General features: G+C 38.1%; 2 protein-coding genes across 4 annotated transcripts; both read right to left on the reverse strand.

Annotated features, from left to right (window-relative positions):
* Positions 1 to 888: 888 nt before the first annotated feature.
* LOC113009752 (uncharacterized) lies at positions 889 to 7,779 on the reverse strand. Of its 3 annotated transcripts, XM_026148256.1 has the most exons (13): positions 7,725 to 7,778; positions 6,233 to 6,255; positions 6,094 to 6,133; positions 5,306 to 5,435; positions 4,604 to 4,748; positions 4,403 to 4,523; positions 4,241 to 4,319; positions 3,942 to 4,053; positions 3,333 to 3,438; positions 3,126 to 3,207; positions 2,837 to 2,900; positions 1,590 to 1,698; positions 889 to 1,489 (listed from the first exon to the last, which is right to left on the reverse strand). In XM_026148256.1, exons 1-13 carry the CDS (start codon positions 7,735 to 7,737, stop codon positions 1,428 to 1,430), a joined length of 1,086 nt encoding a protein of 361 aa, XP_026004041.1. In that variant the 5' UTR covers positions 7,738 to 7,778; the 3' UTR covers positions 889 to 1,427. The 3 variants fall into 3 exon arrangements, with proteins under 3 accessions (XP_026004041.1, XP_026004042.1, XP_026004044.1); XM_026148257.1 differs by lacking the exon at positions 6,233 to 6,255 and having other exon boundaries at positions 7,725 to 7,770; XM_026148259.1 differs by lacking the exons at positions 889 to 1,489; positions 1,590 to 1,698 and adding an exon at positions 2,610 to 2,746 and having other exon boundaries at positions 7,725 to 7,779.
* Positions 7,780 to 8,430: 651 nt separating this feature from the next.
* On the reverse strand, positions 8,431 to 13,811 carry LOC113009189 (poly [ADP-ribose] polymerase 12). The gene is made up of 9 exons (XM_026147367.1): positions 13,754 to 13,811; positions 11,207 to 11,512; positions 10,419 to 10,563; positions 10,205 to 10,337; positions 9,996 to 10,116; positions 9,811 to 9,889; positions 9,591 to 9,693; positions 9,359 to 9,479; positions 8,431 to 9,180 (listed from the first exon to the last, which is right to left on the reverse strand). Exons 1-9 carry the CDS (start codon positions 13,767 to 13,769, stop codon positions 9,119 to 9,121), a joined length of 1,086 nt encoding a protein of 361 aa, XP_026003152.1. The 5' UTR covers positions 13,770 to 13,811; the 3' UTR covers positions 8,431 to 9,118.
* Positions 13,812 to 13,897: the final 86 nt, after the last annotated feature.

Consider the following 13,897-nt stretch of genomic DNA (forward strand, 5'->3'; position numbering starts at 1 on the left):
ACACCCACAAATATTTCCAAAAGAGTGTTTTTTGTTTTTTTTTTAAATTTCAAGTATTGTATAAGACAAAACTGCAAACGTGAATGCAGTTTTTCCCCGCAAATCCTCTCTAACAAAAAAAGTAACTTCAAGATCTATATACGGGCTGTAAGTAGGGGTGGCCGCAAGTTTCACACCCCTGCACTATCATTTACATAATTTATATTAGGATATATTATTACTACGCTAATGCACAAAGGCTGTATTCTATGTTGGTTTTCTGGTCTTTCCTGCTTCCTTAAATTGATATGTTCCTGCAAATATGTAAACAGCTAATGAGCCATCCCTATAAACACCAAAAACAAATATGGAATATAAAATATTTGAGGAAAAGTTATTACAGAATGCTATGTGACATAAGCATTTTTGTAATGACCTTTGTCACGCTGATTCCTCAGATGATGATTGTTGCTAACAGTTTGAATGTGTTATCTTTTATTACACTACCTTTTTTTGTATAAAACGCTACTAATGGGAGTCTTAATTGTTCAACTGAATCTTTGTGTTCTGTTAATTTCCCTATTTTTTCCATGCAAGATTAAAAATGTCTTCAAGTAGACGTTTGTTATACTTAGATCAACATGTGGGATGCATCCTAGCAGAAGCTCAAAGGAGAAACTGAAAGCTTATTCTTCCACAAGATTATTTGTATACAGCTGCTGTCCTGCATGTGTAATACGGCTTTGTTTTATGTGTCACAGTGCTGGTCTCTTAGGTTGAAGATCTGTACATATACACATCTGTACACCATATATGGTGGTTATTTCTTTGATGACTTTAAAACACGAATTTAGATTTTGGAATGTAAATGTAAGGAACCTCAATTAAGGAAAGTAAACACAAGCAAAGTGCACTGATTAAAAGGCACTTTTAATAAATTCTTAAAAACATGCATGCTAAGGACAAAGGATAAAAAGGGAAAACTTTTAAAAATTCCAGTCATTACAACAACTTGTGAATATTTGAAGATTTACTAAAGCATGTTGCATTTTATGAAACCATAGTCAAGTTAACAAAAGGCTTAAAGTAAACTGAATTTTTTTTTTCCTCCCACTGATTTCTTTGTAAACGATTCCACTTATTTAAATATGGAATAATCTGCTAAAACCAGCCCTAAACCCAGAAATGTGGAAAACTGATAAAGGAAATACATTTTACTGCTTAACATTAAACGTAGTGTCATCTTAAATGTGGAAAAATAAAATTTATAACGCTTGCATTAAAAACAACATGTCTTCAGAGGGGACAAAGTAAATGTCTATCAGTTGTGTTAAGTTAAAGGCAGGAGGCAGTTTCTGACAGGAGAGCCAACCTGAGGTGGGCAGTGACACAACTGGTAGGATCATCATTAAGTTGACCCCCGACCTACAAATCTGTTGTCCGCTCAGTCACTGATTAAGTCTTCTCACCGTTCTGGTTGTGCCCGTGCTCAGGTTTCTCTGAGTCATGGCTATAAAAGACAAAAAGTGCATTTATTCACAACTTCAATTATACAAATCTTTGAATATGGCTTTTAACTTTAAAGGTTTCTGATTATGTTTGCTGCTTACCTGAGAAGCTTAACTCATAGCTGAAGTTCCTGGTGGAAAATGTCATAGTTCCTGATGGGTTTAGTTTGTACTGGAACTCAATCTCCTGACTGGATGTGCTGCATATTCCCTGAATAACACAGAGCAACAACACATCAGAGAAAACACAGTCAGGCAATGTTGTTAAATTCTGGTTAGGTCACCCAATACTTTGCTCAAATTACCATAATTCCATGTTAAAGTATGTAAACTGTGCGAGGGATTGTTTGTGTTTCAGTTTGGAATTAACCCCAAAACCTACAACATCTCAACAGAAATATTATAGATGAATAACCATAATTATATTATATTATACATATATACAGTCAGACAACTTGGGAGGGGGAGGCAGCAGAGATGGAGTGCTGACCTCAGCTGAAGATATTGTGGGGTAGTGGAAGGAGTAGTTTGAAATTTTCCTGAATCCCACTGTTGGCCTTTTGTAAAGTAACAAGACTATGGGGACCAGGATGAGAACTCACTATGGTTCATGCCACTGGGGCTCTGCTCACTGAGGCACATGAAGCTTCTAAGGGACGAGGCCCCAGGTTTCTCAAAAAGCTCAGGATGTTATGGAGCTCTCTTGGTTGACACACTTCCCAATTCCTTACTGGCAGACTGGAGTGGTAGTTTCCCTCTACCCGAAAAAGACACCAAGGAATTTTAAGGTATGTGGGAATTTGCCCAGCAACTCTAGATGTGTTTTGTGGATCTAAAAAGGGCATTTTTGACAGTGCTTTAGGAGTATAGAGTATTGTGGTACAACCACAATGAGAGCTTGGTTCATATTGCCCACACTAACACAATCTCATTCCCAGAGGAAGCTTGACCGTGCCAGAGCTGTCCTTAGTCATTGATTCTGTTTTTCATGAACAGAATTTCTGGGCACAGCCAATAGTTCAGTGGTCACAGGTTCTTATCTCTTTATTTATTTGCAGATGACATGGTTTCATTGGGTTGATAAAACCATGACTTCCAGCTCGTACCGAGATGGTTTGTAGCAGAGTGTGAAGTAGCCGGAATGATAATTAGCATCTCCAACTTCAAGGCCATGACTTTCAGGCAGAGGAGGAGGCGAGGAGTGGTAGGTCTGAGCATCTGTCCCCATGACCCAGACCTGGCAGAAGATTGATGGACGGCTGGACAGATTGATGGAATGCACTAAATGTACTCTATAGGATTTTCTAGAGCACCGTCTACACATGAATAAAAAGAAAGTTGTGGCTTACTTTGGAATAATCTTTCCATGATCCATCCATATCTAGGAACTGCCATTGTGCCTGAGGGCCTGAACTAAAAAAACAAAAAAACAAAAGATTTGAAATTCATTCATTCACAGCATATACATCTTTATGTGCATATCTGGTGTGTTTGAGGCAAAACAATCTTAACATTAGTCAATCTTTTAGTGTTAACATCAGTAAATGTCCTCAAAATATAATATTTAACCTAATTCATGTTATTAATTAGCACAAAATAAGAGATGTGGTCACTGTGTGGCCAAATGTTTCTCCTTACCTGATGTTCTGCTGAACACCATATATAGGAGTCCTTCTAACTGATCTTCTTGTCCCTAAATTGTTGTTGACTTGGTACATACCTATGATAAATTAATGAAGATAATGTCTCAGTGGCCATATGATTTGCTTAAAAAAAAAAAAAAGAAAAAAAAAAGCATGAATTGTTCGGCTTAACAGAAGAGCAGTTCTGAAGTGTGTACAATACCTGAAAAGTCCAGTGTGTATGAATATCTGTTAATCTTGAAGTTCAGTGTGCCCTGTTTGTTCAGCTGGTACTGTCTCTCAATAGCAGCGCTGTCAAATGAACATATCTGCACACAGCACATATAGAAAGCAGTTATTGGTGCTACAAGCTACTGGGGTGTACTTAGTTTTTCAAGAGGACTCCATAGAATCCTGTGGAAACTTTTCCTTTCCTTTAATGAGAGGTCAGAGGTCAGATGTGACATGATACTTGAAATCTTACAGCCCTTTCTATATGTTGACAGTACACTTGTAAGAATCATAGGTTCAGAGTTACAAGGCTTTCTGTCAATTTTCGACCAATAAATCATTAATCTGACCTTGAAGAGCTCTTTCGATGTAATCCAAATTTTTATGGATTGCTAACATGACCCCACTCTACACTCCTACAAAGTTTTATCAGAATTCATTAAAACTTCTCAAGCTGTTTACAGACATCCGTACACGTGCCATGCAAGCATAACCTCCTTTGCCGAGGTAAGGGCAGTTCTTGATGTATCTTTGATGCTACTATGCAGCTTAGTGCAAGTCTTTAAAATTTTTCCATGCAGTTTTTGGATGACCTACTTACATGTGCTTGGTATTCTGTCCATTGCTCTCTGACTCCCATGAATTCCCACCTGTAGCCCACAGAACCGGTCTGCGAGGAGGAAGCTGCAGGCAAGTCTGAGGTCAAGCCAACTCTGCAGAGACAAGAAGTGATTATCATTCATGTTCTTTTCCCGTGACATCCGTTAGCCTTCTTCAGAGAAACTTTTTATTTATTCTCTGGGGAGTTTTGATACTTTTCTTACTGACATCTCTGTAGACTAAGTTTGCTCAGTGTACAAAGACTGTCTAAACTACAGGAATAAAAGAAAAAAGTCTTACGCTCCAGTGTTGGAGGATAATTTTGGACGCCTGCGCAGCTTCCTTTGTAAGCCTGTGATGAGGTTTCTCTGCGTCATGGCTACAAAGTGAAATGAAAACACATTTCCATAGCTGTATAAAAGAGCAAGCTCACAATAATATATCACTATAAACACCACATACTGGAGAAATCGATCAAGTAGGGTGTACGGCCCACTGTAAATCTGAAGGTTCCCTGAGGGTTCGTGGTGAACTGCTGTTCAACTTGTCTACTGCTGACTGATGATGACATGGTGTTGGAACCCTGAAGAGGAAGATGACAAGGAATACTCAAAGAAAACCTTCAAGTGAATTTAAGGAGTTAATTCCTGCAATTTTCCTCACCTGTGTTCCATATTCACACCACAGCTGGTCATCTCTGAAGTACCAGCCTATGTCTTCCGCCTGCCCCCGAGGAAGGAAGCTTAGTCTCTGCACCTTTATACCTGGATTATTAGCCTGTAACGTATCAAAATCTATGAACACCACCCTGTGGAAACATAAAAGATTAAAATGAAAAGTATACTTCTCTGAATGTGCTCCTTTTAAAAAAAGATTATTGATGCAATAATTTATTTTCCATTGTCCTGACACAAAATCTGTATCTGTATCAATACTTATTGTTGATAAAATAATATTTTTTCTATAGACAGGACCTCTGTGGTCAAACGTTTATATTTAACATGATGGCCTTGCATGGCGTGAGGAGGGGTTCAAAAGTGGCTTGCATATGTGCAGGCTAAAGCTAAAGAATGCATAGAAGAACTGATGTCTTCCAGTGATGTTAGGTGATGTTGTGTTTGATCAGCTGATCCATTTCATTTTATGGCTCAACTTGACTGAACCCTTTTTCTTGTAAGCGTACAGGATTTACAGGACTGTTCTACCTACAGTAAAAAGTTAATTTATAATAGCCCAAAAACTGAGTTTCGGTTTACCTTTGTAAAATTTCAAATGGCATCTGACACATTTCCATTTCCCTTCCCTGACCAACTCTCACTTCGTTAAAGTTGCTGATACTATCAGATATAATCACAACATACTGACCCATGGCTTGTATTGATACTGATTCCCTTGGCTCCTGGTTGGCAGTAGTGGGTCTCAATCACATGGTCATTTTCAATTTTCAGCCACTGATGGCCAACTGACAGCTGCCACTCATAATACTTCCCATTGACTGTTGAAATAAAGATATGTTAGACAGAATGCAGTGATCTCATAAACCAATATCTTACTCACAATACATCAAGTGTTTAAAAAGAGAATATGTACTGTTTTAAGAGCAATATTAGCTTATTTTGAATTTGAAGACACCAACACATTTCAAACATTTCAAATGAGGGCAACAAAAGGAAAATTAAGTAGTACTAAAAAGAAAAAAAACTGCTGGAGGAACATTTTGCAATTAATTAGTTTAAATGGCAACATGTCAGTGACATGAATCTAGAGAAATCAAGTCTGAAATCAGTGTGGGATGCTAAGATGATTCTTAGGCTGAGGCAAAGTGGAGAACTGTTATGTGATCGAACTAGTCAAAATTTAAAATTCTTTCTAGAAAACATCAGCCTAAAAAACAAATGGACGGTCTGGGTTGTTATCAGCACTCAGCTCGTTGTTTACAGACTGTTGTTAAAGGAAGAGGAGATGCCACCCAGCGGGGAGCATGGCCTTATCCCAACTTTTGAGATGTATTAGTGCCATTAAATTCAAAACTAGACATGTTTTGTTCTTAAAATGCTACATGTTCTCTTTCTACTGTCTTCTGTGTTCTAAACTATGGCCTTATAATGATAGAGGCAGTATAGCAGGAAGTTAAACTGTCACGTCAAACAGACCTGGGGTGTTCTGGGGAATCTGCTCCTCCTCATTATTGTCCTGGAAGCAATTAATAGAAATGATGCCATGAACACAAGCTCGCCTGTTTTTTTTTTCCAGACCCTGTCAAACCCCTCCACATAGCACACACACACTTACCCTCATCTCATAATAAAAATCCACTGTGACAGAATGAAAGCAGAAAAAACACAATCAGTCAGTCTTAAAAAGCCACTTCCAGATTAAAACTTGAAAAAATAGTTTCGTTAAATCGCTGTATTTACTTGCGATCGAGGACCGAAGCCGGCGGATAGTTTCACTGAAACGATGGCTTACACTTTCGTTTCTGGGCTTCAGCTAATGCAATTTAGCGCGTACCGGTACATAGGTGGAGCTAAAGTACCGATAATGACGCTCCCCTAAGGCTGTCTCTGGAGAGTGTACACTACAGCTGATTCCAGTGCTTTGGTTTCTTTTCACAGCGACAAAAATTAAAGCACAGTGAAGCCATCAGATGACTGTAGAGTTGCTCTTTCATGGTATTAAAGGAACAGTTCACCGCAAAATTACCCTTTTGTACTTCCCTGTGGCCTACAATGTTATGAGGAAGAGTAGACAACGCTGATATTTGGTGTGAACAAAACTACCTGCAACTTAATGTGGCAAAGTTTAAGGAACAGGAACTTTAAAATATTCCTATTGCTTTACAAAGTTAAGACATGAGAAAGTTACATGTTACCAAAAAGGCTCTGCACTGGTTGTTGAAATTCAGAAGGACTGAGTTCTTTGACTCTTTCATATTGTGATGCTGTTTAATTAACATGACTGTTATGAAACAGCGCCTCTCCATCCAGTTGCTATTTACCTTGCTAATCAATTAACTGTGCATGAGACTTCGTTGTTTCCCTTCCTTACTCTGTCAGCCCACTGCTGCCCATCTCTTCTCTCACTAACACCTACCTGTAAACAACACCCCACCCTCTGAGTTTTGCCCCCTCCCTTATTTTGTCAATGGCTTAGAGTTGTCTTACCTTCACAGACAAAATCTGTAAGTGTGTCTTAATTATGTGTGAGTGCCGTCATATGTAACATTCCCCATTTATATGTCACACACCCCCCCGCTGTCAGTTCCCAAAGGCTGATTCTGTTCATCTGGACGTTGCGTTTTCAGTGGGTGAAACGTTTCGTCATGCATCGGAGCGACTTCTTCAGTCTCAGCTGACTGCAGGTTTCCCCAACCTTATAAATTGGTACATTTGCACAATGACTGAAACTAGCACCATTGAAGGGACAATGGGCTGTGAGGTCAGTTCCTATTCTGTACACTTATATAGGTGTTCTGTTAAAAGTTATTCATAAATTATGACGAAAGTTACTCATTTACCACTCGTCTCTTGATCATATCGATAATTAATCTCTTGTTTTGTTTTTGTACAGTTGGCCATAATGCTTTAATTTAGACACTGCTGGTGTAACTTTGCTTGACATACTATCCCGAGTGTGTTTGTGGTAGCATTAGTTACATCCATTACATCCATGCATATGTTTTTAAAGCAAATATTACTAACCATCAGGTCATTTGAATTTTCTTCTATTCACAGGTAAATTTCTAATAAATTATGTTTGGTTACGTTGCTTTGGTTATACTTACCATTTTTGTCCATTTGTTGAGGTTCTGTATGTGTGGGAGGGGCCACCCCAGTACTTCCTACTTATATAGCGTCATGATGTCATTGATTGCATCACAGGGTGCAACCAAATGCAGGGGTTTTCATTGTGTATAGCATTGTTTATTTTCCTTAAAGTAACATTTTGAGTTGTATTGTATGCAGTGTTTTACTTTTCAAACCATTTAGCTGTGTAAATGAGTTTGTCAGTTAGATGCATAATCTTATTCCTGTTTTTTGTTTAGATCATATTGTTTGGTCTAACCTATTTTTCAGTGGTAGAGAGTAATGAGATTCAGGTGTATGTAAAGTCCTGTATAAAGCAAGTGAGGTTTTGCCTACCGAGGTGTTTTTAAAAATGGTATAATGGAGATGTCAGAAATAAAGTACAATTAAAAGAAATTGATGCTGATGCTGTCTACTTATCACCTTCCTCGCCACTTGGTCTACACTACCCCAAAGAAATATTTATATTCATTTACATTTCTGACTAATTTAGTGTTGACTCAACATGAATCCAAATTTTATTATAATTAGAAAATAAGACATTTCTAGTTCCCATCAAACTCTTAAGCCACGATCGCCCTCTGTAAATGTAAATGTAAGCAAGCTGTTGAAAAAATATTTGTTTAGAACTGGTCATTGAGGTTCTGGTGTCCTACTTGCATATACAAAAGGGGAAAGTCTTGGTGTGTTGTGACTTTCAAACATTTTTTATTGCATTTAGAGAATACCAAAGATGCAGTAGTCTGTTCTCCCAAATCAGTGAAACCCGTTTCTGGTGCATTTGTGCAAAGCCAAATAAACCAAAAAAAGCAAAAACTGTGGCACAATGCAAAGAGGCACGGAGACTTTTCAAGGCAGTTTGTGTGTTAAAAGCATAAAAAGATCTCAAAGGTAATGTGCAAAAAGACCTCGAACTAATATTGCACAGTTACATCTCATTTTTCTACATTAAAAAAAAGGCAAATGTATCATATCCCATGCATTCAAAGTGTTTGTTATACACTTCCTTTTGTTTAATTATTGGCTATAAGAACAAATTTTCCCCTCCATCCCCATATGGAAGTGTGGAAAAAAATGCTTACTGTGACCTGAGTTGATAAGATGAATAATTTAAACAACCATGATGCTAAAAGGCAAGTTGGTAGAATGCATTATTGGAGTGGAAGATTGTCAGGCAGCATTTAAAAGTGTCCTTGTAAACTTCACCCATGACAAGGCCTGCAATGAGGTAAATTCTGAAATTCAACAATAAAAAGGATGTGTTAACCATCCAAAAATAAATCTCATATAAATCTCAAGTTAGAGGAACGTGGCAGCATCGTGGTTACGTTGCTGCACAGTCTTCTGGAGGTCAGGAAATCATCTTGATGGCTCACACCAGCACACGTCTCACCCTGCGTGTGTGATTGGTCCTGACGTTGGTCTGGATCATTGCTGTGGAAAATCATAAACAAATCAACAAAAGTCTAATGTTAAATAAATGTTACATCACTTTTTCATATTGGAACAGGTAGATATGGATAGTCAGTTGTTTATTAAAATGCCTCTAAGAGCCAACAATTAATTATTATTTCGAGTTTTTTACTACAGGATTAAAATATAAAAACTCAACCTCCAAAGTCAAGATTGTAGGATTGTCCTGCCACTGTGAAGGGCATGGTGCCTTTGTTGTTTTGTTGGTACTTGCTCTCAATGTCATCACTGGTTACTGAGCAGTCAGTGGAAGTCCTTTTCTGTTAAGACAAAATCCACAGACAAACTGTGATGATTTATGTCAATGCAATAACTCAGAAATTGTACTTTGAATAATCCTAAAAATAACATCCACTGCACAGATGACATACCCTGTGTTTGAACTCGTGCCATTTTCCACTGTCGCCTTCAAATTCCCACTGTGGCTTAGTGCCCAAGCTAAGATTCTGGAAACCTGAGGATGCTAGAGCAACTCTGCGACAACAAAATCAAAAATATTTCATAAAACAGAAAACTATGTTAAATTCTCTCATCTTATCTTCTTGACAATTTTTAACTGAACAAAAATCCTTGAGGAAAATTAACACTCACCCCCTGACTGCTTGTGGTTGCCGGTACGTAGGTCGACGGGTGACTTTCCTCTTCCTGTTTTTACTCACCTGTTGCATTTCTAAGCAAACAAACAGAAATAAGGAATAGGCTAATGACTGTTAAGAAAAAGCTGGAATTTAGCTGGAAGGGTGTTACAAATTTACAGATTAGTGAATTCACTTCACCTTTAAATTTGAGCTCCAAAGTTTCACCATTGACGTTAAAAGTAAAGGAGCTCGTTGGATTTCTCTGAAACTTTTCCTCTATGTCGGAGCTCTTCACAGGAGTGGAGACGCCCTTTGAATCCTGTCCGCGAGGGAGAGAAGAATCATTACCAAACAGACAAAGGAGAACAATTTCCATTAACTTAAGCAAAGATCTAGTTGCTATCTACCTTGGCTCCATACTTGATCCAACGACGACCCAACATGCAGTACCAAATCCACTCAGTGTTACCGTCATCCAGGCGTCTCACTCTCAATTTCTTCCCAAGAACTTTCATCCTTTTAAAGTCTATGCTCACCGCCCTGTAGAGAGAGGAAAGTTGAAGCATGTAGTGACTACAGTGTGCCTGGAAATAAAAAGTTCTTCATAAACTCATTGCTTACCCGTATGATGTGTTGTATATTTTGATGCTTTTGGTGTGGGGCAGCGAATACTGGGCCTCAAGGATGTGATCATTTTCAACATCTTTCCAGCCTCTTCCGTTATTGAGCTGCCACTGGTAGCGTCGGCCATCAGTAAGCCTCTGGTCTGGTTAGAAAAACAAAACAAAAAGACATTATATATTACATTGTAATTGGTGACTTATTACTGGACATTAAAGCTGCTCTAATATGGCTCGAACATGTAAATATATGTATAAGGTAAAATGTGGCTCTTGCAGCTATTTGTTAGGAACTAGCTGATATTGTTGGAGACCAAAGTGTTAACTGTCAGCTAGATGGCCTCACACTGGACTGTAAAATACTTTGATAAACAGAGGAGTTCATGGTCGATTCAGGGGCTGCAAGGCGCCCAAGGTCTCGTGGCGGTAAAACAAGAACAAATTATCAGCCCTCCACCACAGGAGAAGAAGTTCTCCTGAAAAACGCCCATACTATTCAGTTTTTTTCTAATTCTGCTTTCGTGAAATTTAACATTTAACATGCTTACTGAGAACTGTAGAGGCCTGCAAGCCTGAAATATAGCTGTTTGGTTTCTTTGAGCATTGCACAGTTTGACATTGTGGGAAATTTAGTGGAACATCCTGTCCTGGGAAGACTAAAAACTGTCTTGAATGTTTTTCACTTGTGAATAATCTTTCTCACTTAAATTAAAAAAAAAAAAGAAAAAAAGAAAAAACGTCTTGTGGCGATAAAACAAACAACTGAAAACCCCAAAAGCAAATACTCACCATGACTAGATGATGACCGATCCGGAGTCCTGCCGCTTGCACTGGAGGGCACACCTTGACTTACAGTGTGGTTTAGTCTACATTTGGAGCCGTAACGACAGTTTCCTTTAAGAGCGTACTTGCAAACGTGTAGGTAAGCACACCTTTCTCCGTCCCTACAGTTTCCTTTGTTGTAAAACTTGCAGGGTAAAACATCTTCCTCATTGTCTTCCTCATCGTCTTCCTCATTGTCTTCCTCATCTGATGGTTCAGCGCTGTCTGACTCATTGCTGACATCAGAACCATAAGTGCTTTCATCGTCAGCCTCTGGACAAAACAACAACAAAAAATGCATGATATGCTTTCATATTTTGTTCCTCCGATATACAGCTAAATTCTTTATTTACTAGAGATACATCCCTGAATATATAAAGCAATATGAACAAATACAGGTACATATTTTTGGGCAACTTTGCTACAAGAATGGAAAAGCATAACAAAACATACAGTTCACTGTGGAACTCGACCTGCATTGAGGCCTGAATTCAACTACAGAGGGTAACTCTGAGCCAGACTCTGAAGGCACAGAAACAACATCTGATCTCACTAATGCTCAGGGCTTTGTGGTAGACCTTTCTTGTCAGAGCTGAGGATGTTAAAGTACATATGATACTAAGCAAAAGTCTTGAGTTACCCCTAATTTGTTTAGCTTTTGCTAGTAGAGTGGGGAAATTGTTCCAGAAACTTATTGAAATGTGTGAAAATATGCATGGAAATTGTCAATGTTTGATTTTACCACCTTTATACTTTAACACAGCCTTAACTCTGGTAGGAAGCCTTTTTCCCCCCCATTTCTTTAAATAGTCTTCAGGAAAAGCTCTCCAGGCTTTTTGAAGGGCATTCACATCTCTTCTTTGGATGTTGGTCAGCCTTTTGTTCCATTTTCTGTCAAGATGATCCCACACTGCTTCAAAAGTGTTGAGGTCCGGGCTCTGGGGATGCTGGTCTATTGTGTGTTTTTCTAGCTTTTACTACACTGAGTGTGTTTGGGCTTTTTGTCATGCTGAGAAACAAACCCAGTGCCAATCAGCTGGTACTGCATGGTGGATTTAAATCTGACTGCACTTTTCTTATGTTCATAATTCAAATTGATGAAACAATTTTGACAAGATCCCTAACACTACTGGCTGACATGCAGCTCCGAAGTATGACAGAGCCTCCGGCATATTTTACAGATTCACAGTTGTATCTCTCTCTTGATCTTTGCACATATTGATGATGATTAGAAACATAGATTTCAAACTTGGATTCATCACTCTCTAAGACCTGTTGCCACTGATTTTCAGTCCCAGTTGTTATGTAATTTGGCATACCTCAGGCTTTTCTCACTGTTTCCGTTCTTTAAAAATGGCTTCTTCTTCCGCTGAAACCATTTGTGATGAGGCTTCAGCAAACAGCAGATGGATCAACGAATATTTTACCCTTAATATCTTAAGCACATGACATTCATAACTTGAGTTAGGCGCCTTTTGTTTGCTGGAATGACTTAACATCGTTAAGCCAATGTTAAGTGGCTTAACAAACAAAAACAATGGTCAGGTACAAGCCCTGGACTGTAAATGAGTGATAAAGCAGCCAATGTCCAAAGGAAAACCATCAGAAAGTCTAGAGTAGCATTGTTCAATACCGCTTTAACAGCCTGGCTCCTTGGAAGCAAACTATTGAGAAGTGAGGGGTGGCTCAATAATTTTGTACACTACGGTATTTTTTATTTTGAAATAACGTATGACAATATAGTTTCGATATGTTGGTAATAAAGGCAGGCTGAAAACTTGTAAAGCTGCATTCCCTCACTTGTTGTTGAGCTGCTTTGTCCATTTCACTTTAGAACTATGTTTAGCTATTATTTTTTCACCTGCTCCACCTTTCTATCTAATGTATGTTAATTATTTTATATATATGTATAAAATAACTTTTACAATTCTTCTGGTGCTATTAGAAAAATCTGAAAACAAAGTTTCTGTGCCGGTTTGTATTGCAAATAAATAACTTGTTTATCTGCTGCCCCCTGCTGGCTAGTTAAACATGCTATTAAGAGTTTCACACATGTTAATAATATACGTTTATAAAAACGTATAAATAAAAGAAAAATGCATACTAACTTTAATTAAATTATGTAAATGAGGAATTAAAACATAACTATTAAAGTCCAGCTTTCAGGTTTTATGTAGGCATTCTATGCAATCGAGTTTCACAGTAAATGAAACAGAAAGTAAACGTCTAATTCTATACAATGACAATCAGTGTCTCAGAATAAGAGTTCAAATCTAGACTATTGGTCTTGTTAAAATATTAAATATGCTGCACATTTGCACATTTTAGGCATGTTTGACCTCACAGAAAATCTTTATGGAAACTCTGATAGAATGAGAGCTGTTAAAAATAATTCGCATGTGATTTAAAGGGAAATATAAACAAACAGTAAACAAAATACCACCAGACTTTATAAAATATATGAACAGTAAAATATAGAAATGTTACAAGGAACATAGCGCGAAAGATACTCACGGCAGGAGGAGGCCATTCTGCTTTCTGCAAAACACTTTCGTTTTCCTTTGGAAGAGCCTCTCCCACATCTGATTGCCAAGAGGCTGGCACTATATATACTAGGCTAGAATAATAATGTGATCTTAATAAGGCCTACCCAATGCA

This window comes from Astatotilapia calliptera, chromosome 17 (assembly GCF_900246225.1).
Source record: "Astatotilapia calliptera chromosome 17, fAstCal1.2, whole genome shotgun sequence".
In the NCBI taxonomy this organism is placed as follows: Eukaryota; Metazoa; Chordata; class Actinopteri; order Cichliformes; family Cichlidae; genus Astatotilapia; species Astatotilapia calliptera.

Excerpts from the sequence above, each read along its gene's own strand:
- LOC113009752 (XM_026148256.1), bottom strand. Across the intron at positions 6,134-6,232 it reads ATTTTTATTATGAGATGAGG|GACAATAATGAGGAGGAGCA; the intron begins GTAAGTGTGTGT and ends AATTGCTTCCAG. Across the intron at positions 3,208-3,332 it reads ATACACACTGGACTTTTCAG|GTATGTACCAAGTCAACAAC; the intron begins GTATTGTACACA and ends AATTTATCATAG.
- LOC113009189 (XM_026147367.1), bottom strand. Across the intron at positions 9,890-9,995 it reads TTTGGAGCTCAAATTTAAAG|AAATGCAACAGGTGAGTAAA; the intron begins GTGAAGTGAATT and ends TTGTTTGCTTAG. Across the intron at positions 9,181-9,358 it reads CTACAATCTTGACTTTGGAG|CAATGATCCAGACCAACGTC; the intron begins GTTGAGTTTTTA and ends GATTTTCCACAG.